General features: G+C 34.8%; 1 protein-coding gene and 1 long non-coding RNA gene across 7 annotated transcripts in view; one reads left to right on the forward strand and one right to left on the reverse strand.

Annotated features, from left to right (window-relative positions):
- Positions 1–21,489, forward strand: part of LOC143240320 (glutamate receptor ionotropic, kainate 2-like) — a 34,319-nt gene extending 12,830 nt beyond the window's left edge. Inside the window, exons 1-9 of one of the 6 annotated variants that reach the window (XM_076482563.1) lie at positions 1,292–1,408; positions 5,229–5,359; positions 12,572–12,672; positions 13,568–13,655; positions 14,716–14,871; positions 15,493–15,637; positions 18,265–18,473; positions 19,363–19,646; positions 20,556–21,489. In XM_076482563.1, the coding sequence (XP_076338678.1) occupies positions 5,321–5,359; positions 12,572–12,672; positions 13,568–13,655; positions 14,716–14,871; positions 15,493–15,637; positions 18,265–18,473; positions 19,363–19,646; positions 20,556–20,793 (1,260 nt within the window). In that variant the 5' untranslated portion in view covers positions 1,292–1,408; positions 5,229–5,320 and the 3' untranslated portion in view covers positions 20,794–21,489. Of the gene's footprint in view, positions 1–1,291; positions 1,409–1,492; positions 1,714–5,228; positions 5,360–12,571; positions 12,673–13,567; positions 13,656–14,715; positions 14,872–15,492; positions 15,638–18,264; positions 18,474–19,362; positions 19,647–20,555 lie in introns of those variants that run through there. The other 5 variants (XM_076482562.1, XM_076482561.1, XM_076482565.1 and 2 more) reach the window with 5 other exon arrangements.
- Positions 21,490–21,664: 175 nt separating this feature from the next.
- On the reverse strand, positions 21,665–27,642 carry LOC143240321 (uncharacterized). Its single transcript, XR_013021714.1, has 2 exons — positions 27,426–27,642; positions 21,665–23,711 (listed from the first exon to the last, which is right to left on the reverse strand). It is a non-coding gene; the product is annotated as an uncharacterized LOC143240321 (long non-coding RNA).
- Between the last annotated feature and the right edge of the window lie 158 nt (positions 27,643–27,800).

Below are 27,800 nucleotides of genomic sequence, written 5' to 3' on the forward strand. Positions count from 1 at the left end.
TGTGTTCTGCTTTTAAGTAATATTTGTATGATATTTCTGTGAGTCTGTTTCTAAGAGTTGGTAAGTTACTAATTTGGTGTATATAGTTTACGGGAGTGTACGATGGTACTCTGTTTGCTGTTCTTAGTAATTTATTTTGTTATACTTGGATTTTCTATAGTGTGTTATTTGACATATTATATGTGACTTAATATCCATACTCTGAGTGTTTGCTGGTTAGAGTCATTAAATGTGAAATGCGTATTGCGAATTATGACTGTATGTTAAACTGGGAAAAGGTATATCGCTGACAAAGATAATATACAGTAGTGGAGAAAGGACGGATCCTTGGGACACTCCTGCAGTTATTTTGAAAGATTTGGATATAGTTTTATTGACTTTTACTTGTATTGTTCTATCTGTTGGGAAGTTTGATATCCATTTAATAATAGTGGGATTTATTTTCAGATGTGTTAATTTGTACTTGATGGCATTGTGCCAAACGTTGTCAAATGCTTTTTTAACATCTAAAATACACCAATGGTTACTTGGTTGTTGTTAAAAGCTTTATAGACTGATTCGGTGAGTCGTGTGAGGTGATCAGTTGTTTGTCTGTTTATTCCTGGAGGCAGTTTGAGATTCCGGAAGGATATTATTTATTTCACAGAAGTGAAGAAGACGATTTGAGATAATTTTCTCCATCAGTTTGCCAAGGCAACTTAACAGACTGATGGGACAGAAATTATCTGGATTTGTCCTCTTTGTTTGTTTCTTTGGAATCGTGGTGATGATGGCTTTTTTCCATGTGTCGGGGTAGTAACCAGTTGTTAGTGAGATGTTCATGATGTTTGTGAGGTGTTGTAATAGGAGAGTTGAGCCTTTTTTGAGAATAATGTTTGGTATTTGGTCGTGTCCGAGGGAAGTGTTTTCAAGTTTTTGATGTTAATTTTGAGTTCTGTGATGGTAATTTTCCTGTTGATTGAACTTGAGTATCTTTCTAATGTCTCGCCAGGGAATTGTGGTGTGAATGAAGATTGATTTGTGTTCATAAAGTTGTTGGTGTTGTGTGTTAAAGTCGACTAAATTTAAGTCGCTGAAGGAGGATTCGTAGTAGTCGGCTTTCTCCGAGTCCGTCCTTGGGATTATGTTGTTGTGTGTGATGCGTTGTAGCAAGTAATTTGTGTTTTTATTTAAATACTCTTGAATTTTTTCAAAAATTTTTTTGGGTTGTTTTTGTTTTTTTCAAAGTTTTTACAAAAGTTTTGCCAACTTATTTCTTTTGCTATTTTAATTTGTTGTTTAATTTTTGCATTTGTTCTGTCAATCTGTGTTTTGATGGTCGGATCACGTGTTATGAAGTGTATTGGTCTTAATTGCCTGTGTTTGATTATAAGTACATGAATTTCCGGTGTTAGAGTTCATTGATTATGTGAGTGTTTTTTCCTTGTTTTAGGAATTGTGTTTTTAATGGCTTTGTGTATGGCTTCTGTTACTTGATTAACATAGTTGTATAATTCTGTTTTGTTATTAGCATGTTCAATTGTTTTGGTGTATGTCTACACTGATGGAGTAACGTACCTCGCAGCAGGGTGGCGCGGGTGAATCATGCAGGAAGTGGTCACTGGTGATTTCAATCATGTACACTAAAGTTAGAGATTCAGTTTACTGTGTCCTTGGAAAGTATGATGAAATCGAGTACATCGTATGAACCGTTAACGGCTGAAAAGTGTGTAGGTGTGTGGTCGTTTATTAGGCGCATGTTGTTTATAGAAAGAAAGTTTTTTTTTTTTTATAATTGACCCTCTATGTGTGTTTCTGTTTCCTTTTAATTCCAAACTCCAACAGATTCACAGAGTACCAACACTACCACCTAACCACGTACATACGCAGAAGTCACACGCATGAACACAATACACACTTTCAACCCCACGGAATTCACTACAAATTTATTAGCAATGCTAATCGAATTAAGTGAACTCCCCACATTCAAATTCAAACACGAGTCACTCAAGGCTCTCTGCAGCCTTGCCAGACACTACTTTCACCTTCCCAATCTCAAACCACACCATTTATCACTTAAAATTTATGCAAGGGAAGTAGCCATCACAATGATCCAACACATTAACATTTTATACATCAACTGCCAAGGAAACCTTAAAGATAAAAGGATAGAAATTTACAACATAAATAAACATATAAATGCCAACATTATCATAATTTTGGAAACAAAACACCACAATCCCCGGATTCATTACATACAGTATATCCTACTCTGAAAACAGTAGAGGCATAATAGCTTATTTCAATATAGAAATATCACATCTAATCTCTGTACAAGATTCTTTTAAATCAAGCATAAATGAAACCATTTTTTGTAACATACATTTTAACAACCGGCTAATAATTCCAATCCTAGCCATATATTGTTCAGTTTCTTCATAGCATTGAAAGGTTTTTAAACTGCTACATGACTAAATATTCATTCTTGTTGAGCCTCCTTAATACTGTATACCTGCATATAGTGTATAAATTGACTATATAAACTGTATATATCTAGGAACCCATGTAGTATATAAACTGTATATATCTAGGAACCCATGTAGTATATAAACTGTGGATATCTAGGAACCCATGTAGTATATAAACTGTGGATATCTAGGAACCCATGTACTATATATAAACTGTATATATCTAGGAACCCATGTAGTATATAAACTGTATATATCTAGGAACCCATGTAGTATATAAACTGTATATATCTAGGAACCCATGTAGTATATAAACTGTGGATATCTAGGAACCCATGTAGTATATAAACTGTGGATATCTAGGAACCCATGTAGTATATAAACTGTATATATCTAGGAACCCATGTACTATATATATAAACTGTAAACTGTGGATATCTAGGAACCCATGTAGTATATAAACTGTGGATATCTAGGAACCCATGTAGTATATAAACTGTGGATATCTAGGAACCCATGTAGTATATAAACTGTATATATCTAGGAACCCATATTGTATATAAACTGTATATATCTAGGAACCCATGTTGTATATAAACTGTGGATATCTAGGAACCCATGTAGTATATAAACTGTGGATATCTAGGAACCCATGTAGTATATAAACTGTATATATCTAGGAACCCATGTACTATATATAAACTGTATATATCTACGAACCTATGTAGTATATAAACTGTGGATATCTAGGAACCCATGTAGCATATAAACTGTGGATATCTAGGAACCCATGTAGTATATAAACTGTATATATCTAGGAACCCATGTACTATATATAAACTGTATATATCTAGGAACCCATGTAGTATATAAACTGTGGATATCTAGGAACCCATGTAGTATATAAACTGTGGATATCTAGGAACCCATGTAGTATATAAACTGTATATATCTAGGAACCCATGTACTATATATAAACTGTATATATCTAGGAACCCATGTAGTATATAAACTGTGGATATCTAGGAACCCATGTAGTATATAAACTGTGGATATCTAGGAACCCATGTAGTATATAAACTGTATATATCTAGGAACCCATGTACTATATATAAACTGTATATATCTAGGAACCCATGTAGTATATAAACTGTGGATATCTAGGAACCCATGTAGTATATAAACTGTGGATATCTAGGAACCCATGTAGCATATAAACTGTGGATATCTAGGAACCCATGTAGTATATAAACTGTGGATATCTAGGAACCCATGTAGTATATAAACTGTGGATATCTAGGAACCCATGTAGTATATAAACTGTATATATCTAGGAACCCATGTAGTATATAAACTGTGGATATCTAGGAACCCATGTAGTATATATACTGTATATATCTAGGAACCCATGTAGTATATAAACTGTGGATATCTAGGAACCCATGTAGTATATAAACTGTGGATATCTAGGAACCCATGTAGTATATAAACTGTATATATCTAGGAACCCATGTACTATATATAAACTGTATATATCTAGGAACCCATGTAGTATATAAACTGTGGATATCTAGGAACCCATGTAGTATATAAACTGTGGATATCTAGGAACCCATGTAGTATATAAACTGTATATATCTAGGAACCCATGTAGTATATAAACTGTGGATATCTAGGAACCCATGTAGTATATAAACTGTATATATCTAGGAACCCATGTAGTATATAAACTGTGGATATCTAGGAACCCATGTAGTATATAAACTGTGGATATCTAGGAACCCATGTAGTATATAAACTGTCCAGGTCATTGTGGATATCTAGGAACCCATGTAGTGTATAAACTGTCCAGGTCATTGTGGATATCTAGGAAACCATGTATTATGTAAACTGTCCAGGTCATTGTGGATATCTAGAAAACCATGTATTATGTAAACTGTCCAGGTCATTGTGGATATCTAGGAATCTACATGATGTGTAATTTGTGGTACATATTATAAAGTCTGAAATAAACAATAATGAACCATAAATTTTTCCTACCTGTAGTATTTCCAGGAAGTTCATTACACTTTAATGTTACTACGGCAAATTTTTACATAAGTTTATGTATTAGAATATAAGAAATGTGTTGTTTTAACTTGAGACAGTAAGACTCTTTCGTTCATAAGTTTTCCAACTTTTAGTATTTTCAGTTTTGTGTTTACTGTAGACGATATTTTAGTTTCCAGTGTTCTTGGAGTGGCAAAATCAAATCAATTTATAGAAATATACATGTATATATATATATATGTATACACAAACTCGGCTCTGACAAAAACGTTTCCCAGCATTGCTTATTTCCTTATTTTATATGAAACGTTACAGGATATTTTATTGCGCTTTAAATTTGTGGTTTTAAAACGCTCAAATTCTCAGTTTTATTTTGTTTTCATATGTTAACATCTTGATCAGGAAGATGGTTATCTTTTTTCAGTGTTACTCTCTAAAATAATTTTCACAGTTTCACAACCTAACAGCCTTATTCTTTCAATAATTACCAAACGTATAAAGCAATACGCTATTTATTAAACTAATCCTTGATGTGGTGTTCGAGTAGTTGTCTAGTGTAAGATTATAACAGTTATTCATGAACTCAAACAGTTGAAAACCATTCTTACTTGCTGCCAAGGCTTAATACAACGCATACCATGTCTCACCTTATCAAATGTAAGCTTAAATTAAATATTTATCGTAAGCCACTTGAAAGTAACCTAATCAACTTCATCTCACTGTGAATATTAGGTTAGCTGAATTTTCTCTGGACTTCTCCAACTCGCCGTGAATATTATGTGAACTTCTAAATATGAATACTATGGCAGCTGCATGTGACGTCAATGCTTCTGTCTTCCCCTCTCCGAGTTACTTCAGCAGGGGTATGTTTATTTTTTGTTCGATTACCCTTCAGTTTAGATAAACTAAGCGTTTGAAGAGCTATAATAAAAATACATTCATAAAATAATATACTACTCTTTATACAGACTTTCGGTTTTATGTTGCAGCCTTATTCAACCATGGTTAGGGTTACGAACTTGACATCTACGATAGAGACGCTGTTAACAACATACATAAGTACCTATTGTTGGGGCCCGGCATGGCCAAGCACGTAAGGCGCGCGACTCGTAATCCGAGGGTCGCGGGTTCGGGCCTGCGTCGCGCTAAAAACGTGCTCGCCCTCCCAGCCGTGAGAGGGCTATAATGTGACAATCAATCCCACTTTTCGTTGGTAAAAGAGTAGCCCAAGAGTTGGCGGTGGGTGGTAATGACTAGCTGCCTTCCCTCTAGTCTTACACTGCTAAATTAGGGACGGCTAGCACAGATAGCCCTCGAGTAGCTTTGTGCGAAATTCCAAAAAACAAACAAACAAACCAAACCTATTGTTGGTCCACTGTCTTGTGTTTAGATGGCAGTACCTTCCTCCGTTTTTCTACGTTTGGTGTTTTTTTTTTTTTTCTCTGTCTGTTATTTTGGCATATTTTAGGCCTATTGTATGATCGTTTACTTGAACAAGAAAAGATATAGCTGATGTGTTGAAGTACTAAATGCTACATGGACACTACAAATAAAAGACTTAAAGCATATGAAATTTAAAAATTACCTTTACTTTCTAATTCTCTGTTAATACGAATAATGCACTTTCCGTGTATTTATTATATCGAAACAAACGATTTGTATTTTATATTTATCATGAACCTGTATATTTAATAACTTTAGTACCAGATGTCAGTTATTCTTACATCTCTTCCCTTTATGGCCCGGCATGGCCAAGTGTATTAAGGCGTTCGACTCGTAATCCGAGGGTCGCGAGTTCGAATCCCGGTCGCACCAAACATGCTCGCCCTCCCAGCCGTGGAGGCGTTATAACGTTACGGTCAATCCCACTATTTGTTGGTAAAAGAGTAGTCCAAGAGTTGGCGGTAGATGGTGATGGCTAGCTGCCTTCCCTCTAGTCTTACACTGCTCAATTAGGGACGGCTAGCGCAGATAGCCCTCGAGTAGCTTTGCGCGAAATTCAAAACAAACAAACCTTGCCTTTATACCTGTTTTAAAGCAGTTTATCGTTCAGTGAATTCTCCAGTAAGAGAGTCGAGAACTCGCAAGTAAAATTATTTTAATGTAAAGTCAGTATGTAATTCTATAACAATAAATTAAACAACACTTTGAAATTAATCGCAGATATTCATACGTGTTTGAAATTCGAGAACTTATACAGTTTATACAAAAAAGTTTCAAAAATTTTGCACCCATAAAAAGTAGATCCTGAGGGTGTGCACCTGGGAATTATTACTTATCTACGTATGTGTGTATCTTTTTAATGAGATAAGTTAGCGAAAAACTACATAGAAAATAAGTGATTTCTCGTATTACAAACCAGTGAAAGTACCCGATTTCGCTCGAGTTATGTGGTTGATATATTCTAGATGCCTGTGCCAATGGTTGTATTCTCAACTTATTTTAAGAGATGCGCGCACACGCATGGATGAGTAATATTGTTCCATTTCACATCCTTAGAGTCCACTTAGCACGGGTACAAAGTTTCAGATTTCTAGTGGTCACATTTCTTTTCTGTGTAGTTTTGCGCATTCACGCAAGCACGTATTTAGATTAGTAGTAATATCCAGGTGCACACCATCTGGACTCACTTAGCCTGTGTCCAAAATTTAGGTTTCTAAGTTCTTTCCTCTTGGAGCTGTGGTGGTCACAGACTAATAGACACTTTCTTTTATTATTATTATAGACTAACGAAAGCACCCAACTTCGCTTGGGTTATTAGGTTGATATCTACCAGATGATTATGTCAGGGTGTTAATTCTGAACCTATTTCAGCATAAAAGCATAACCTATATACTTTTGTTGTTAAGCAATAAAATATAAACGCCATTGTTGGAATATATTATTGTCAAAACATACTATCTTTTCTGTATATTAGAAGTTGTTATATAAGGAACCACTTTTTCTATGTGGTTTTTTACTAGCTTGCCTCATTAAAAAGATGCGCATGTACGCACACACGTGGATAATATAAGTACAGTGGTACCTCGGTTCTCGAACTTAATCCGTTCCAGAAGGTTGTTTGAAAACCGATTTGTTCGAAAACCGAATCAATTTTTCTCATAAGAAATACTGTAAATTAAATTAATCCGTTACAGGCCTCCAAAAATTACGCATTATGAAGCATTTCAAGTAAAAATATTGCTTATTTATACCTGTATAATAATACTTACATGCATAAAGTCAACCACAAAAACTATAAACAATAAAAAAACAATAAATGAAAATTTAACTGCACTTTACCTGTACTGAGGAGAGCTGATGGTGTAAGTGAAATGTGGTGAGGAACGTGGAGAGTAGGATAGTTATTATTGTTTGGAAGGTGAGTCACCTTCCATAAAAACGTCAGGTAACTCTCCTTCTGGGGTTCTTTCTCTTTTCTGTCTGTTTGCACCGCTACAACCTGCTTGAGACTCACTGGACCTATTTCTCACTAAAAACGTGTTTAATGAGGTTTGTTTTTGCCTGCATTTTAAAATGTTTCTGAAGTAAGACATGGCATTGCCATTGAAAAGGTTGTCAGGGTGAGATTTTTCCACAAAACTTTGTAACTCTCCCCATTTTCCACACATTTCCTTGATTAGTGAACTAGGAACATCCTCCCTTCCCTCCTACTCATCTGAAGACACTTCCTCAGTTGCCTTCTGTTGCTGCTCCTTCTGAAAGTCTTGGAGTTCTTCCGTGGTGAGATCAGTGTTGTGGTCTTCCACCAACTCCTCCACATCATCATCACTCACATTCAAGCCCATACACTTACCTAATGAGACAATATCCTCGACAACAGGCTCAGCCTCAAAGCCTTCAAAGTCTCTATCTGCTACTGAGTGTGGCCACAATTTCTTCCAGGCTGAGTTCATGGTCTTTAAAGACACTTTCCTCCAGGCTGTGTCTATGATCCTCAAGCAATGGAAAATATTAAAGTGATTTTTCCAGAACTCTCTGAGGGTTAATTCTGTGCCAGAGGTCACTTCAAAGCACCTTTGAAACAGTACTTTGGTGTAGAGTTTCTTAAAGTTCGATATGACCTGCTGGTCCATGAGCTGAATGAGAGGAGTCGTATTAGGGAGCAAAAGCTTCACCATAATGAAACTGTATTCCTCCACCAACCCGTCCTCCAAGCCTGGTGGGTGAGCAGGTACATTGTCCATCACAAGAAGAGCCTTGAGTGGCAACTGTTTTTCAGTGAGGTAATTCTTTACACTTGGGGCAAACACTTCATGGACCCACTCCATAAAAAATTGCCTGGTTACCCATGCTTTACTATTAGCCTTCCACATGACATTTAGTTTACTTTTCAGGACATTATTTTTCTTTAAAACCCTCGGTTTTCAAAATGGTACACAAGAAAAGGCTTAAGTTTTAAGTCCCCACTTGCATTACTACATAACAATAGAATTAGCCTGTCCTTCATTGGCTTGTGTCTTAGCAGTGACTTCTCCTCCTTTTTCTTCCAAACGAGGCCTGTCTCATCACAGTTGAACACTTGTTGGGGAATAAAACCCTCAGCTTCTACATTGTCTTTAAATTCCCTAACAGATTTATCAGCAGCGTCTTTGTTAGAACTGGCACCCTCCCCATGTCTCACCACACTATGTATGCCACTTATCTTCCTAAATTTTTCAGACCACCCCTACTAGCCTTAAAGGCATCACTTGTATCAGTATTCGTTCCAGGGGTGTTTTTCAGAAGGTCAGCATGCAACTGCTTTGCTTTCTCACAAATGATGGTCTCAGAAATGCTATCACCAGCAAACTGTTTTTCGTTTACACAAATCAACAACAGTTTTTCTACCTCTTCCATTTTTGTAATCTTTGTTTCGTAAGCACTGTCACTCCTTTTGCAACATCAGCTCCTTTGATGATCTCTTTATTTTTCAGTGTGGTGCAGACTGTAGACTTCGCCATATCAAACTGTGTAGGAAGGTCAGACACGTGAACAACACTCTCATACTTCGCCATGAGATCTTTTTTCACCTCTATTGTGGCTCTAACAACTTTTCTTTTTGGTTTGCTGCTTTCATTATCATTCTTTAACCCCATGGTGGCTTATTTAATCAGAATATTTGGAAAAACAACAACAAAAAACAAAAAGAAAAACGAGAACGTTCACAGCAGGTTTTAACGGGGGTGTGGACTAAGCGACAAGTGCGGGTAAAATGTTTTGGGCAAGCTTGACGTGGGCCGAAAATGGTCGAAGGGTCGTTCGGGTTATCAGTCGGGTTATTTCGGGGGTTCAGGAACCGAATATGTTCGAGAAGGGAGTCGTTCGAGAACCGAGATACCACTATAATACACAGGTGCACACCATCAGGGTCAAGAAAGGTACAAACTTTCAGGTTTCTAGGTTCTTTCCTCTTCAGTTTATGATGGTCACACACACAGACACGTTCCTTTATTATTATAGATAGGAATCACAGACAGACAGACATTCACACGCTTTTTTTAGTGAGGAAAGCCATCAAAAACCATAAGGAAAGAAGTGGTTCCTTATATAACAACTTTTAATATATAGAAGAGCCAGAGAAAAACAATGGATTTTATGTCATGTTGCTTAGGAATAGAAATATAACCTAAAATTGTTTTATTCTATGTACAGAAAAGTATAAAATATATGAAGTATAAAATTAAAAATAATATTTGTTGAGTTCTAACTTTAGAGTCTCATGTTCATCTGTGCTAAAATAGGTTTAGAATACATACACTGACCTAGTCATGTAGAATATATCGACCTAATAACCCGATCGATGGTTGGTTTGTTATGAGTTTCGCGCAAAGCTACACGAAGGCTATCTGCGCTAGCCGTCCCTAATTTAGCAGTGCACGACTAGAGGGAAGGCAGCTATTTATTACCATCTACCGCCAGCTCTTGACCTACTCTTTTACCAACGAATAGTGGGGTTGACAGTCACATTATAATGCCCTCACGGCTGAAAGGGCAAGCATGTTTGGTGTGACGGCGATTTGAACCCGCGAACCTCAGATTACAAGTCAAGTGCCTTAACCACCTGGCCAATCCAGTTGAAGTCAGTTATTTTCGCTATTCTGTAATAATAAAACTACGTGTCTATGTGTGTGTTACCGCCATAGATCCAAGAGGAAAGAACCTAGAAACCTGAAATTTTGCACCCAAACTAAATGAACCTTGAGAGTCTGCATTTTGGTATTATTACTTACCCACGTACAAGCGCGCATGCGCATCTTTTTGTGAGGCAAACTAGCGAAAAACGCATAGAAGATAATACCTGACCATCATGGCTCTAAAAGCAAAGAACCTAGAAACGTAAAATGTTGAACCCATACCAAATGAGCCCTGAAGATGTGCACCAGGGCATTATTACTTTATCTATGTGTATGCATGCATACACATGCGTATTTGTTTATACAAAAACCACACAGAAAGGAATTGTGCCCACCATAGTTCCAAGAGGAAAAATCTATAAACCTGAAATTTTGCACTCTTACTAAATGGACCCTTCGGGCGTGCAACTGGGTATGATTATTTATCTTATACACGTGAGTACATGCATGTGCGTACACATTTTTTTATAACTTTTAAAATATAAAAAAGCCAGTTCGTTTTAGTAACAATGCATTCCAAAAATGGCCTTTATATCATGTTGCTTAGCTACAAAATAAAAAAAAATGTCGATTTCTTAATTTAGAATCTCCATTGCTTAAATTCAGAAATGATTCACGTTTAAAATTTGATCGATAAATTTTATACACTTGGCTCTAGCTTAAGTTATCTCACACAATGTTTTTATTTTAGGCTTTTAATTTTTTAAAATCATAACAAACATTCAATACACCTACAAGGTTTCAAGGCACTCTTGCACCATCGTCATTAAATCCTAATGAGCAGACGTTAAACGAACTTTCCTATTTAAATAAATGAATTTTGGCTTTTATGACTCCTTATTTTGAGAAATCAACTTTACGTGACGCAACACACTGGCTTTTAAATAGGTTAAATAACGTGATGTATAGTGGCATCTATAATTATCTATAATAATTTTGTTATCGTCTCTTTACGACAATTCTTTTTTCTGAGAAATAAAAAATGTTTACAATATTTTTTCTATACTAAAATAGGTTAAGAATACACGCACTGACATAACCATCTGGAATACATCAACTTAATAACCCGAGCAAAGCCGAATGCATTCGTTAATCTATAATAATAAAATGGCGTGTCTAACAGTCTCGCTGTGTGTACTACTTTCGCTAGTGTTAAATGAAACTACTTATCTTCAAGCATCCCATGACCTAATGCTGTTATGATATTATATCTAGTTTCAAGTAGCCCATGGTCTAATCGCAGCTATCCCACAACCCATAGTTTAAGGTATCACATGGTCTGATGTAGTTAGAACATTGTACCGAGCTTCAGACATCCATGGTCTAATATAGTTATTACATCATACCTAGCTACAAGCTGTAGTTTAGCACACTTATTATATCACACCTAACTTGAATTATCATGTAATATAATGCAGTCATTACGGTATATCATTGGAAGAAAAAGCCATGAGTGTTTTTTCATCCCATAATTACTTAACATACAAAGCGTACACTCAAATTACAAACTCGTACAAGTTGAATGGTTTATACTGAGATTCACAAGGTTCATTAAGTTTCAGCTACATTATTTTGAAATAAAGCATATCTTATGGCATATTACAGAAACACGTTTGTTATTATCTTGTTTTACTAAGAATAAAATATTAAACAAAAAAAGCATAGGTTATTTACACAGCAAAAGAAATTTTGTTGGTATTATTATAAAATCGGAAAACGGTTTTGTATAATAACTTCACCAGAAGGTATTCAATTAAAGTTTGATTTTTTTTTCCCACATAAAAATATGTATGAATTTCTTGAGAAACATGTTTCAGTTATTCTTAGTTTAAATTTCTTTTACACCATAAGACTTACTTTGACACAATTTCTTTGTTATTTTACTTCGAATGATAAAACTAAATTCTTGAAACAATTAGATTTATGCTTATACACAAATATCTTTATTTCACAATCTAGTGGCCACCGTGGGTACAAGTAGCTGGTTATGGCGACAATATGACTATAGATGGCGTTTTAACAATGTTGCTGAACACGCTTGCTGTTTCTATGGGCTTTACGTGAGTTTGTAAAACCAAGTTAGAATTAACGAAAATATTTTTATTTACTGAACTCTTATATGTTTCAAATACAATCTGCTAGTCTTTATTTAGAACTATGTGTATAAATTAAGCTTCCCGTAATCAGCTAAGAAAATGATACATTCAAAATTACGATTAAAATTTTTATTTTGTGAAAAAGTTGGAAAAACTCCTTTTTTTCTTATAAATACTATTTCATTTGGGAATTTCTTGGTTTACCAAAATCTAAAAAGGGATTTATATAAAGAGAAACGTCATCTATAATGATTTTTGTAATCAGGTTTCCTTCTTGTTTTTATTATTTACATAATTATGTTGTAAGAAAATTGTGAAACTATCTATTTCAGATTTCATCCTAACGTTTAGTTAGCCGAAGAAAGTCAAATTAAAAACCTTAATAACGTTTCTTTTCATTTTAGAAAATAAAACTTTATTCTATAAAAGCTATGAAAATCAATAAGTGGTTCCATGGGTTTTTTTATTTAACCGCTCTGAGTGGCCAGTTTTGTTTTGTTTTTCATATCTATTTACCTCTCAAAATACTCTAACGTATTTACCTGATAAAATACCTACTTATTTAACTCTTCAAGTTAGTAGTTATCTATGTCTATTTAACTAACGAATCCTGCAAATGAGCAATGTTTATGTCTATTTAACTAACGAATCCTGCAAATGAGCAATTTTTATGTCTATTTAATTCACGACATATTTTAATTTGTTTTTCAAACTTGAGCTAATTTCCCAAAACTACTAACCAAATAAATAAACACTGCTTACTTTTAAATATTTCATCGTATGATTTCGATCAAATGTTTTCTTATGACACTTAAGGTGAAAATTATATACTAATAAGATTTTTAAATATTTGTGTTAGCTACAAACTAATTGACCCGAGAAGAGACAAGTTATATCCAAGAGGAGAATATTACATTAATGATATGATACGATTACTAGAAGATAAGGTAAACGAACTAATATTTGACTTTTTTACCTCATAACTGATTTCTGTTTTTTCGATTAACCTTCAATAACAAAATATTTTAATCATGCTAAATGTTATGAATTCATATTAGTGAATCTCTACAAAAAGTGGCTAAGTGATTAAGGCGCTCGACTCCTAATCTGAGAGTCTCAGGTTCGAATCCCTCTTGCACCATTTGGTCTGGGGGTCATTATATTGTGACGATCAATCTCACTATTCATTGGTAAAAGAGCAGCCTTAAAGTTGGCGGTGGGTGTCGATGACTAGCTACCTTCTCTCTTGTTCTATACTGCTAAATGAGGGACGGTTAACGCAAATAGCCCTCGTGTATCTTTGTGCGAAATTCAAAATCAAACAATTATTTAAGATCTAACAAATTGATTACAGTATCGTTTACAAATGTTTGACATTATGCCCAGTTATGACTAAATACGTTAAACTGTGAAAGAAGAAAAGAAAATGGTTTTTTCAAGTAACTCTCGCAAAGACACCAAAAACAGTGCAGGTCTTCACAATACAAGTTCTTGACTTAAGAATTATCTCCATGGCGCTTGTTTCTAACTTAAGACTCATCTTAAACACTTAAGTTCTTAACTTAATATTAAAGATTTCTGAATTACATTTCTATTAAGTTTCAGTATGGAGTTAGCTTATAATTTCTTTTAAGGTACATCGTGGTACATTGTTAAGAGTGACTGGAGACGATAACCCTAATAACGGTAACTGTGTTACTGAAGCTAATCGGCTATAATTAATAATAAAGTTCTTGCCTTTCATTGTACAAAAAACCTTGGAAGTAGCTTACAACTTTCAAACAGACTATTGGTAGTTTTAAATTAACTTGTTTATAACGTATGTTTTTAGGTGTTATAGAATTAAATGTGGTGTTGTGTAGCTCAGAATAAACAGATTACTTACATGTTGTATTGTCTTATTTCAATTAAAACCAGTTCTTTTACCAACCTGAATCAAAACAAGTAAATTAAGTGATTTAAAATAAATCACGTTATTATAACATACATTTATATGTTATTTCTTAGACAGCGGACATTGCTTTGTTTAATTTCATCCCGACAAATGAAAGGCTTCAAAAAGTCGACTTTCCGGGATTTTTTTATGTAGACAATATTCGTCTTCTGTTTGGAAAGAGTCAGAACCAGGTGGATATCAATTTCGTGAAGACCTTTAGCTGGCAGGTAAACTTCTTGTAGACAATTGACTATTTACTTACTAGGTAGTTCGTAAAAAATAGACGATATTAATTCAGTATCAACTATTTAAACTCATTTATAAGAAATCTATCGTTTTCATTGGATATTAAAGAGATCGAAATCTAAACTGGCAAGTACATTTGCTAGAGCAAATATAAAATGTCCACCTATTAATAACTGTAAAACCACAATTAAAAGTAAATTTTTAATATAAGATAAAGCAGATTTTCCGTTAGTTAAATAGACATAAAAATTGCTCATTTGCAGGATTCGTTAGTTAAATAGACATAGATAACTACTAACTTGAAGAGTTAAATAAGTAGGTATTTTATCAGGTAAATACGTTAGAGTATATTGAGAGGTAAATAGATATGAAAAACAAAACAAAACTGGCCACTCAGGTCTGTGCAGGTACTTGTTATATTCTCGTTATTTTTTTATTGTTGCAATCTTGTAGCACATTTGCGCGGATACTTCAACAAAGAAAAAGTATTAAAGCGAACACACATTTATAATAACAGCTGTTAAACACATTTATATAACTTAATTATACAAAAGAAAGAAAACTGCCAGAATAAACCACATCCATGTTTATTTTTCTATCAGGTTTGGATGTTTCTGTGTTTGTCTGGCTTGGGCTGTTCATCACTTTATCACTGTTTTACTCGCTTCTCCAGGGCTGAGATAAATCTTAGTAAAAAAAGTTACTTTGATGTCGTGTGGGCCTTTATTGGAACTCTGCTAAATCAAGGTAAGAAATGTTGAACTTTTATCATGTCATAGTTTATAATTAGGTACGTGAAATGAATGCTGAGTAGTAAATTTCGTAAAATCGAAAACTTAATTTGAGCACTGAAAATCTGAATTAAATTTACAAGATAATTAATGAAATATTTTATACTCACACAAATACCTTTATACACTCTCACTGTGTATAATATCCGAGGTTGTGCATTAATGTTTAACCTCCCAAACTGCCGTAGTAATTAAGAATTCTTAACAATACTCTGATATAAAATTGTATAAACTATGTTAAATAACAAAGTTCATCACGCTTTTAATTGGGACCAAGTACAGCTTTTCAATTTATTATAACATTTAACACCAAAAACATTTGCTAAAAGGGATATTTTATCCAAATTCATAAGTTGCCAATTACTGCCCCCCTAGCAAGGTATATTTCATTGTAAGACCCATTCAATAAGTTTGTTTGTTTATGAATTTTGTGCAAAGCTACACGAGGGCTATCTGCGCTAGCCGTTCCTAATTTAGCAGTGTAAGACTAGAGGGAAGGCAGCTAGTCATTATCACCCACCGCCAACCCTTGGGCTACTCATTTTACCAACGAATAGTGAGATTGACTGTCACATTATAACGCCACCAGAGCTGAAAGGGCAAGCATGTTTGATGTGACGGGGATTCGATTCCATGACCTTCGGATTACGAGTCGAGTCCCTTAACCACCTGGCCATGCCAGGCCCCATTAACAAGTAAATAACGAAAGTGAGAAATTTGTTTTACGTAATTAGGAATAAGTATTTTCGCCTTCAAATGCCTTTTATACAATTAATGAAGCGTGGCAGCCATTTTATAAGTCTAACTTATTCTTCGACAACTTTCTGGAAATTCAATTTTTTTTTAAAGCACCGTTCGATACAGAGCGTGGTCAAAGTTCTCCAATATTCCTAACCAATAGAAATGCCATTTGGGTTTTAATTAATTTAAACTGTGATAAACATCTATCAGAAACGGTCACTAGAACATCTCAAGTGCAAACTACACATCAGAACACACTTCTGCCAAATCAGTTTTTGAGATAAAACACAATGTTTCAGATATGTCAAATCTAATAAAAAATACCTCAAGTGTGAAAATAACGTGTGGCTAAAAAAAGGATTCAGCGTGTGGCTTAAAAGAATGAAATCAAAATTTGCAACCATTTATTTTACAGTAAATATTTATTCATTAGCTACCCAGACCGCATTATTTATTTATTTTTGTTTTATTTAGACCTAGCTAACTAATGAATGAATATTTGCAATAAAATGCTTATCAATACTATAAGTGTAGTTACCAATTTAGCTGCTAGTTTTCATTTAATTCCTTTAAGCCACACACTGAACCCCTTTTTAGCTGTTTGACTCGCAGTCTGTCGCTGCTAAATTAGGGACGGATAACGCAGATACCCCACTTGTAGCTTTGTGCGAAATTCAAAATAAAACAAATTTAACTTTTTTGGCCACGCCTGTAGTTTTCCTTCTCTGAAAAGAGTATTAATAGCTTCCCTTATACTAAAGACATGGAAATTAGATTAACAGTTTCTTGTCATCACCTTTATACAATCGATATTGCCGTATCAAGCATAATTATTTACGCTAATTGCTGAATTTAATACCATGTGACCCAAAATACTCTTTAATTAGGATAATTTCATAAAATGTAATAAGCATGTGCTTAAAAGTTGGCAGTCGATAATAACACATTCACCCGCATGGTTCCTTTGAAAACTTTAGCTAGAAATTGCTAATCTAGTTTGCTTGGCCTAACCAACACTTATGTATCTGCATAAATTTTGTTACTCTAAATCAGCGTTTTTTATCCTAATTAAAAAAAAAGAAACTTTAGTCCACTTTTAGGTGAATCTGTAGTAAAAGTGTTAGATTGATAACTTATATGACGTTTTGTGGTAGGCTTGCGCAAAAATCTTCGTTAAATTTGAGTGTTTTGTTCAATAACTTTGCACACGTGGCGTATATTTACACCAACTTAGACTTCTAATTTTATGTTGTAAAGTGCTGTCAGTGCACCAAATTTGAAAAAAAAAAATCCGTAAAAGTAATTATGTGTTTCTACTAAATTAAGTTTCCGTACTTTTGGTGCGAAGAGAAAATAAGCAGGAAGAAATTCAATCAAAATTGCAGATGTTATATATCATGTATTTTTGAATGGATTGCCTTGAAATTTGGTATGTTAAGTAAATGTGCAGTAAAGCAGTTCCGACTGAAAATATGCGATAATTTGGATTACCACAATCCAAGCTACAGAATGTGAAAAAATTGCTAAACTGTCAATCCTGTTAACAAGACACAATGTGTCCTGCGAGTTATTTTTTGGCCGGAATATACACTGCTGGGTCTCTTGATGTATTTGGAAGAATTATAATTAGACTTTGAGGTTCAACAGCTAAATCAATTCAGTCACTATATAACTTAGCTTAACCTGTCTAAATGTGGTAATGCCAAGAAGTTGATATACGACTTAACCTGTCAAAATGTGATCGCTTATTTTTGTAAAAACAAAAAAAGAACAACTAACAATAATAGGTTAAAATACAGATTAAACGTAAGTGCTTTATTTAATATTTTGTTTCTTTTTTAGGATCGAATCTCAACGCGCAGTCGATCGCGTGCCGTGTCCTACTCAGCCTGTGGTATCTCACCAGTCTATTGTTTGTTTGTTGTTTCAGTGGTTTGATTATTTCGTCTATAGCAAGAAGAAAACACGTTACTTTAGACACCATTCTCACTTCAAATTATTACGAACCCTTGTTACTAAACGGTTCTATTATTCATTTCTATTCTACAACCGTAAGTTACTATAAATATTGTTTTTTCATATTATGTATAGTATAAATATATTATAACAATACCCAATTAATTTCAACGGATGTAAATTTACAATTTTTGGAGGAAGAAGTTCAAATGTAGCTGATCCTCTCAGGTCCTCAACGACTTAAAACGCGGTGCGGATTATATAGCGGATGTAAATATAACTTTTAGAAGATATTTTATACAAAATATTTACAACTTATCAAATTTTGAAAAAAAAAAAGCTAATGTTAAGACGTACAATAATATTATACGTTAATATATTGATAATATTGCGTACTATAAAGTTTAGCAGTAACTAAATAAAACGTACACAATTATAGTTAATTTAGTTATCGAATGCAGGTTTTACTGAATAAAGGCTTAACTATTATTAGGCCTAAGACAAGTAGTATTATACATTTGGGTGTGTATGATTAGAATTATTTTGTGGTGATGACTGGCTGCCTTTCCTCTAAATTAGGGTTGGCTAGCGCAGATAGCCCTCGTGCAGCTTTGCGCAAAATTCAAAACAAACCCTCACTACCTAAATTTTTATCAGAAAACAGTCGCACCAACATAGTAATTTCATAAACCTTATGAACATGATTAAATAGATTATACCAGTGACATAGACCTGACTTTTCCAAGCTCGCCCTTTCAGCCGTGGGGGCGTTATAATGTGACGGTTTATCTCACTATGCATGGGTAAAAGAAGTATACTAAGAGTTGGTAGTGGTTGCTGATGACTACCTACCTTCCTTCTAGTTTTATACTACTAAATTAAGGACGGCTAGCACATATAGCTTTTGTGTAGCTTTGCGCGAATTTAAAAAAAAACCAAAACAAATTGATATAACTTTCTTTTTTTGTTTACTTACTTGTACAGAATGTTGCCGATGAGTCCTTGTTGAGAGACTTGAAAAGGAAAGTAAAACCTAGTAAGTACAAAAGTTATCATATCTACAGCGACGAAATTCTAGACGAAGCTGAGTTTAACAAGAAAGTGCTTTTACCAATGTATTCAGAACTTCGAAGTGCATTATCAGGAAGGTACCTGAGAAGGAAGGAATGCTCTTTCTTAATTTCAAGAACTCGTTATTATCCAACTCCTTTATCCATTGCACTAGGAAAACATCTGCCAGTATGTTTAAGAGAGGATATCAAAGCCAGGTAATGTGTTATAACACAATTACTTACTACTTAAATGTAGTAGCAATAGTAAAAACTAATAATCTGATAAAGTTGGCAACGTGGGCGTGTACAGGATATGTTACAGATGGGGGCAAGATGACAGAAGGACATCTGAATTATACCCTGGTAAACACAAAATTGAAAATCCAGAGAGAGAGCGAGTGCTCCCCCCTTCTGCTAACGCCAGTGGTTGATAAACCACATATAAACAGGTGCTTTAATGAGAAAAATACGATACAGAAAGCGTTTCAAACTTTCCTTCACGTGCCCACACACTTCTCTAATTACTAAAAGAAACCTTACAACTTATTTCCTAAAAACTAAAATTGAATTTAATAATTTGAATTTTCCACGCAATCCTGCGTTAGCTACCTTTTCGATACTCACAGTGGCCGAAGTCTAGATAGTCCATTATGTGATTTTACACTTAACTAAAAAAAAAAAAAAGGCCTGGTCAGGTGCTAAGACATTCATTCGTAATCTGAGGATTCCGTGTTCGAATCCCCGTCGCACCAACATGTTCGTCCTTTCACCCGTGGAGGCGTTATAATGTTATGGTCAATCCCACTATTTGTCGGTAAAAGAGTAGCCCAAGAGTTGGCATTGGGTGGTGATGACTGCCTTTAGTGTTATTGGACGATAATGGGTGGTGATGACTGCCTTTAGCTGTTATAGTGTTTTCTCAGCATATAATTAGGGACGGCTATCGCAGATAGCCCTCGTGTTGCTTTGTGCGAAATTCATAAAACAAAGAAAGAAAGAAACAGTGAATGTTTTGTTAACTAGCTGATTACTAGTAGCTATAACGTATTATTTAATGAAGGTAAACTTTCTGCTCTGATATACTTTTAATTTTATTTTCACTCTGTATTTATTGTTGTAATCTAGGATTGAAATGATGCAACAAAGCTTGCTCATTGACCAGTGGTTGAAAAACTATACCCGATACGCTGACAACTGTCTGCAGACTAAAGAAAGTCGATTAACGTCTCAGCCGTTAACCATTCAAGACCTGATGGTGATTTACTTTGGAGGAGTCTTTGGAATTTTAGTTTCACTCGCAACCTTGCTGGGGGAAATAATATGGAAAAAAATTAGTATGACATACACTCAAACATCACAGTAAAAGCATATTATCTAGCTGGTTCCTATTTAAATTTAAATATATAAGAATAAACTTAACTTTTCTTATCCTAAACACACACCCACACACATCAAGTAGCTCAGCAGTATGTCTGTAGGCTTAGAACGCTATAAACCGGGTTTCGATACCTGTGTTAGGCTGTGGTTTAACAACTATACACTAATGAAGATATGAAATTAATATTTACAAATTCTATCTGGGTAACTTTGCTTATAGTGTTAACAAAAGTAACACTGTTCAGCCCCCCAACCCACCCGGAAACCGGGTTTCAGTAGCTGCATTAAACAGAGACCAGATAGTCCCTTTGTGTAGCTTTGTGCATAATTACAAACAATACAAATAAAAACTTATTCTAAATAAAATGTTGAACGTTTCTGTGAGAGGTTTTGGGATTTATTACGTACGAAATCTTTATTGATGAAAACATTGTTTGTTTGTTTGTTTGAAATTAAGCGTAGAGATATACAATGGACTATCTGTGCTCTGTCCACCACAGCTATCAAAACCCGGTTTCTAGCGGTGTGGATTCGCACACACATACCGCTATGCCACTGGGAAGTTTGCTGAAAACATTTCTACTGTTTACACCCAGCATGACTTTTTGATTTACACAGCGAAACCTTGATGACACATACTGTTCAAGATAAAAGTGAAAAAATAAAATGTTTGAAAATTACCTTCATATTTTTATTGTATTTCTATTTTATTTTATAAGCTAGATGTTAACACGGTTAAAAATAATTTTTTTCAAAGTACTTAAACTTTAAAGGCACTGCTATACTCAGAAATACAAATACTGATTAAAACTGATGTAACAAATCGAAATGGAATTACGCCATTTAAGACGAAAGTCATATTTGGCCGAAACGTTTCGCGCCTATTTATTTTCCCTTACAATGGTTTTAAGAATTTCTTTGTATTTTTTCGAGTTCATCACACTGTAGCTGTATTTTTTTTTTACATTTCATCACATGTGTTGGTAGGAACTGGACGATAACGAGGGTTATGAATTCAACTCCCAGAAATTTCTTATCATAACCAATAACATTTAATTTTAAACTTTATAATAGTTACCATTTATTTACGTATTTCATGATATTGTCCGTTGTGAGTAAACATTTATTAATTCTACTGAAAATGTCTCTTGCGTTTCTTTTTATATCTGCTCGTTGGATTTCTAATTATTCAAATTTTCAATGAGTCTAAACAAATACGGCCCGACATGGCCAGGTGGTTAAGGCACTCGACTCGTAATTCGAGGGTCGTGGGTTCGAATCCCCGTCATGACAAACATGCTCGTCCTTCCAGTCGTGGGGGCGTTATATAGTGACGGTCAATCCTACTATTCGTTAGTAAAAGAGTAGCCCAAGGGTTGGCGGTGGGTGATAATGACTAGCTGCCTTCCCTCTAGTCTTACACTGCTAAATTAGGGACGGCTAGCACAGATAGGCCTCGTGTAGCTTTGTGCGAAATTCAAACGAAACCAATCGTTTAAAGGAACATCCTTGTATGTTACGGTTGAAATTTTTATTTATAATTTGCATACGACAGCTGTTACTTATTCTTCAAGTCATTTCTTTGTCCGGCAAGACACCAGCTGATCGTCGAACCACATTAAGGTCCTTACGGACACAGAATGCAGCTCAAAAACAATAAGATGGCATCTATGAGACAAAGGCTTTAAAAACCGTAAACGTCTTCAAAGGCCACGCCTCCTTCCATATCACGAAACAGCTAGGTTAAACTTTGCTGAGAAGCACCAAACATGGGACGTACGAAGGTTTTGTTTCCTGATGAGAAAAAAAAATTTAACCAGAATGGTCAAAATGGCTTTCAACGTTACTGGCACGAAAAAGATATCCCACCGGAGACAATTTCTACACGACACAGTGGAGGAGGTTCCATCATGATCTGGGGCGCTTTCTCCTTCCATGGAACAATGGAGCTTTAGGTTATACAGGGGCGTCAAACAGCAGCTGGCTACATTAGCATGTTGGAGAGAGCATCTTTATTGACTGAAGGCTCTCGCTTGTGTGGAAATTACTGGATCTTTCAGCAGGACAATGCTGCAATCCACAATGCCTGCAGGACGAAGGACTGTTTCATGGCAAATAATGTGATTCTTTTGGACCATCCAGTGTGTTTGCCTGAACTGAACTCCATTGAAAATGTTTGGGGGTGGAAGGTAAGGGAGGTCTACAGAAATGGACATTAATTCCAAACAGTGCATGATCTTCATGAAGCCATTTTCATCACTTGGAATAACATTCCAGCCAGCCTTCTTCAAACGCTTATATTGACCATGCCAAAGCAAATGTTTGAAGTTATTCTCAATGACGGTCGTGCAATTCACTACTGTGACTTCTTGTTGGGCATTTCCTACCCTGTTTAGGACTTCTTTTTGATATGGTCTTAAACTTTTGACCAGGTAGTATTTGGGCTAATTTCATAGTGTTCACATTTTCCCTATTAAATGCTAAAAAGGTTTTTAATTTTTATTTTCCCTTTTCTTATTTTCATCTTTCGAAGCTCTGCTGAAATAAGTGGCTGAGTCTAACAACACAAAAATACATATTTTTTCTTTATATTCATTGGCCTTAAGAGTTTGGCCAGCAGTGTACCCATAATGCCCTCCGCGAGTACATCGGTAAGTCTATGGATATGTAACGCTAAAATCCTGGTTTCGATTTCCCTCGGTGGGCTCAGCAGATAGCCCGACGTGGCTTTTCTGAAAGAAAACACACATACCTATTATACCTTGCTTCTGGAAATCGCGAAAACTGGCGGTTCATGTAGCGTCGCCCCCCGCTAATACAGCGGTATGTCTACGGATTTACAATTCTTCAATTAGGGATTCGATTCCCCTCCGTGGGCTCAGCAGATAGCCTGATGTTGCTATGCTAGAAAAAAAACACTCATGTAGTGTCATAGGTTTAATGTTTTTTTCAACAAATTGACATCATTAAGTTCAAATTTTTACACCATCCTGCCTTAGAACTTCTTGTAACTAATAAAAGCCTACAAAATAACTCTTAACAGTGTAACTTGAGGGTAGCCCGACATCTAAGATAAGTTGGTACAATACATGTTACTGTTTAACCGTAGAGTCGGGTAGAAGCACTCTACAAATCGTTGAATAAAGTTACATTTATGAAACTGCAAAGTAATAATAGATAATAAACTAAATTAATAATGGAACTGTTGGATAAGTGCAAAGAATACGGTTTCCCTAGTAGCACAGCGGCATGTCTGCGGACTTACAAAGCTAGAATCTGCATTTCGATATTCGTAATGGGTACAACATTGCTTTTTTGCTTAACTTTAAACAAACCCGTACACTAAAAATGTAAAATACAAAAATATATCAAAGTTAGACTTTATAAAAAGAAAAATATCATATTAAATAATTAATATCTTTTTTTATTCCATGCATTCATACTGCCAGCTCAGGGCATAATGCTTGCTCAGCGGCATTTCTGGAGACTCGCACCACTAGAAACCTGGATTCTATACCCATGATAGGCAGAGTATAGATAGCCCATTGTGTAGTTTTGGGCTTAATTCCAAAAACTACAACCATCTATACTTATTTCCTTTTCTTTCAGCATTGAACGTATTTATAAAACTAAGTGTAAAATTAGATAAGTATTCGTGTCAACATTTTTGTCAAAATGAACACAATAAACTTGTAACATGATGGAATTTCTTAAGCATTTTATGTTACTGATTCATTTTCCTCTAATTTACACAGACGTGACATATATTAACTTAAACATATCTACAGTATTATTAGCGATATCTAATGTCAATTGCATCTCCTTATTTTGTACGTATTTAACCATTTAAAATTTAGTAAAAACAGGTTTGAAAATTACACTTTTTTTTTGGCAAACAAACCACTTTCTCTGTTTTCGTGGATATGTATATGCCTAGCTCAACCGTAAAGGTAAATGAGCTTAAGCGGTTTACTTGGTTACAGTGAGCCCACGGGCTAATAATTTGTGTAGGCTCTACATCCCATATAATTCTTTACATAGAATAAAATTGTCAATGCGCCCTCACTGAGATCATGGGCTCTGGGGCTGAGCCCCCTCTAACCCCTACCTAAACACGCCACTGCACAGTTAGGCGAATCATGTTGTTCATCAGGGGTTCTAGAGTAAGCTTGATGGCGTATAGAATTAAGATAATGAGTTCGATTCCTGCGGTGGACACAGTGCATTATAAACATGTTGCGCCACATTGCCATTATTGGTTAAAATTTTATTTTATGACAACACCAGTTAATAGAATTATATATAATTATATATTGTAATTGTTTTTGTGTTCTTTTCTTTTTTTCTAGATACCAGATCTTTGAAATTTGGTTAAAGGAAAATAAACATTAATCAACACTATACGTCAGTATGATGCAACGTTCATAGATTAAGATATTTATTGTCATATCCAGTGAAAAAACCCAAAAACATCCGTATTCAAAAGTTCGCCGAATTAACTGGCTTTGTTTGACTAGTAATTCATTAAAAATGTTGTCAGCTTTCAACTATAACGAATCCGCCTATCTGAAATGTGCATTCGTTACTTAAGTTACACACACATACAATAAAGAGATGTAAGAAAACAAACTCTGACAAAGTCATTAATCTGTCAGGCTTTTTGTGAACAGAGGTTAACAAATTTGGGTGTGGAATTCATATACTTTCCCATTGAGTATCTCAACCAAACACACCTTCAGTAAACATATGTTTATTTCAAAAATGTGTTTAGGCTTACTGGCTTTCTAGGACTTTTTAAATCTATCTTGTGTTTGAAATGTCATAGAAACAGAATTGCTTGGATGCCTTCTACTCAGTTTGAATATTGTGTAAGCTGGATGTCAATCGAATTCCTGGGAGCAGCTATTATTTATTCATCGATTGAAATTAAACTACAGTTAGGTAAACGTTTAGCCGTTGTCAACATTTATATTCAACAACTGTTATTATCTCCTGCGACGTTGTGGAAAATATAAACAAAAACACTAGGCTTGAATGTGAAACCAAAACACACTAACAGTGTAAAAGAAGACACATACATACATACACATTTATGAAAAATTAATAATACGATAAATTTATAATTTCTGCTTTATCTGAGAATATTATATTACGTTCTTGTAACAAACCAGTTACACACGACTTCTGATGCAAGACTTTTTATAATATATATTACGTTTTAATTATACATTCATTTCTATTTATCTCTCCTACTGTTTTAGTCTTTCATAAACACTGTTACACATATTTACATGTTATGCTGTAACGTGATCTTCGAAAAAAATTTTTTTCAGTTACTGATCAACTACAAATATATGAAGAATGGCATCCTTCGGAAGGTTCTATCAACAAAATTATGATTATATATATATATATGTATATGAAATTGAAACCTAGCTGTCTTCGATGGTTTCGTGAATATCTTGCTGAAATATTGGGGAGATCTTTATATAAGTCTCTATGTCTCTAAATATGAACAGCCAATGGTAGTTTTTACTGATCCCATCATTGATTTTAGCTACGCCTAAATATCTCAGAACCATACGTGTTTAACCCTAATTCTGTATGTCTACTTTGCTTTAGAAATAGCAAAAGAAATAATGAAAAAGGACCCACTACTTCGGTCCATTATAGCCTTGAAACTGTAAAAACATAAAAAGGCAACAACATCTTATGTTACAGCTCGAAATAATGTTAAACTGTTAAATAGAGTAGAATTGAAGTGTGAATTAAATATTAAAGAAATAATAAAAATTGCCAAACAAAACAAAAATATTATACCGAACAAAGAAGCTGATCTAGGTTTAGAAGAAACGAAGTACGGGACATATGTTTTATAAGCTCTTTGGTAAATTTAATCTAGATGGCGCTATACATATGACGAAAATAGCGAAGTTATGATCGAAGCGCAACCAGAACTCCGAAACGTGTAATGTCTTTTTAGGGTTAGGTTATGTTTTGAATAAATTATTTATTATGCAGTTATTTTAGTGTTATACTCCTTTTCATTTGACAATAATTTCTACCCTGCTGTCTATTGCATCATTACCATTACAACAACACTCCTTCCTATCAGTATTAATAATTTCTCCCTACTATCTTTTCCATCATTACCATTACAATAATACCACCTGTCACCACTAGTAATAATTTCGACCAAGCTTAGTTACTTCCAATCCTCTAACATTGTAGCCGAAATTTGTTATGATGCAATGAAGTAACTTATTAAATTGAGTTTCAAAATAATGCTTAGCTCAATTACTAACAAAAAAAACAACAACAAAAAACGCAACTTAGTGTTATTGGGTCATCCCTGTAGCACAATATTTAACATTTCTAATTATACATACGAAAGGTGGTTAGGGTGCTCGACTCGCACGGTCCATAATAACATCAGGCACATAGAAAAAAAAAAAGTATTGAAATTAATCCCATTTGCTATTGCAAGGGGTCCACACAACTTCCAAAGTCTGATTTGGTTTCTTTAAACACAAGGCTGCACAACTGGCTATCTACAATGTGGTCGTCATGGTGATTAAACTTCGAGTTTAAATTTTACAATGTTTAGCTCAAACTTACTGCTGAACGACAGTGGAGACTCGGCATGGCCAGGTAGTTAAGGCTGGAATCGCCGTCTCACCAAACATACTTGCCCTTTCAGCTGTGGGGGCGTTATAATAGTATAGCGATCAATCCCACTATTCGTTGGTAAAAGATCAGCCCAAGAGTTGGTAGTGGGTGGTGATGACTAGCTGCCTTCCCTCTAGTCTTACACTGCTAAATTAGGGACGGCTAGCAGAGAGCCCTCGAGTAGCTTTGTGCGAAATTCAAAACAATCGTTTAAAGGGACGTCCTTGTACGTTACGGTCGAAATTTTCATTTGTAATCTTCGTATGACAACTGTTACTTATTCTTCCAGTCACTTCAAAGTGTTGGTGGAATAATTACATAGAA

The sequence above is a fragment of the Tachypleus tridentatus genome, chromosome 13 (assembly GCF_004210375.1).
Source record: "Tachypleus tridentatus isolate NWPU-2018 chromosome 13, ASM421037v1, whole genome shotgun sequence".
Lineage (NCBI taxonomy): Eukaryota > Metazoa > Arthropoda > Merostomata > Xiphosura > Limulidae > Tachypleus > Tachypleus tridentatus.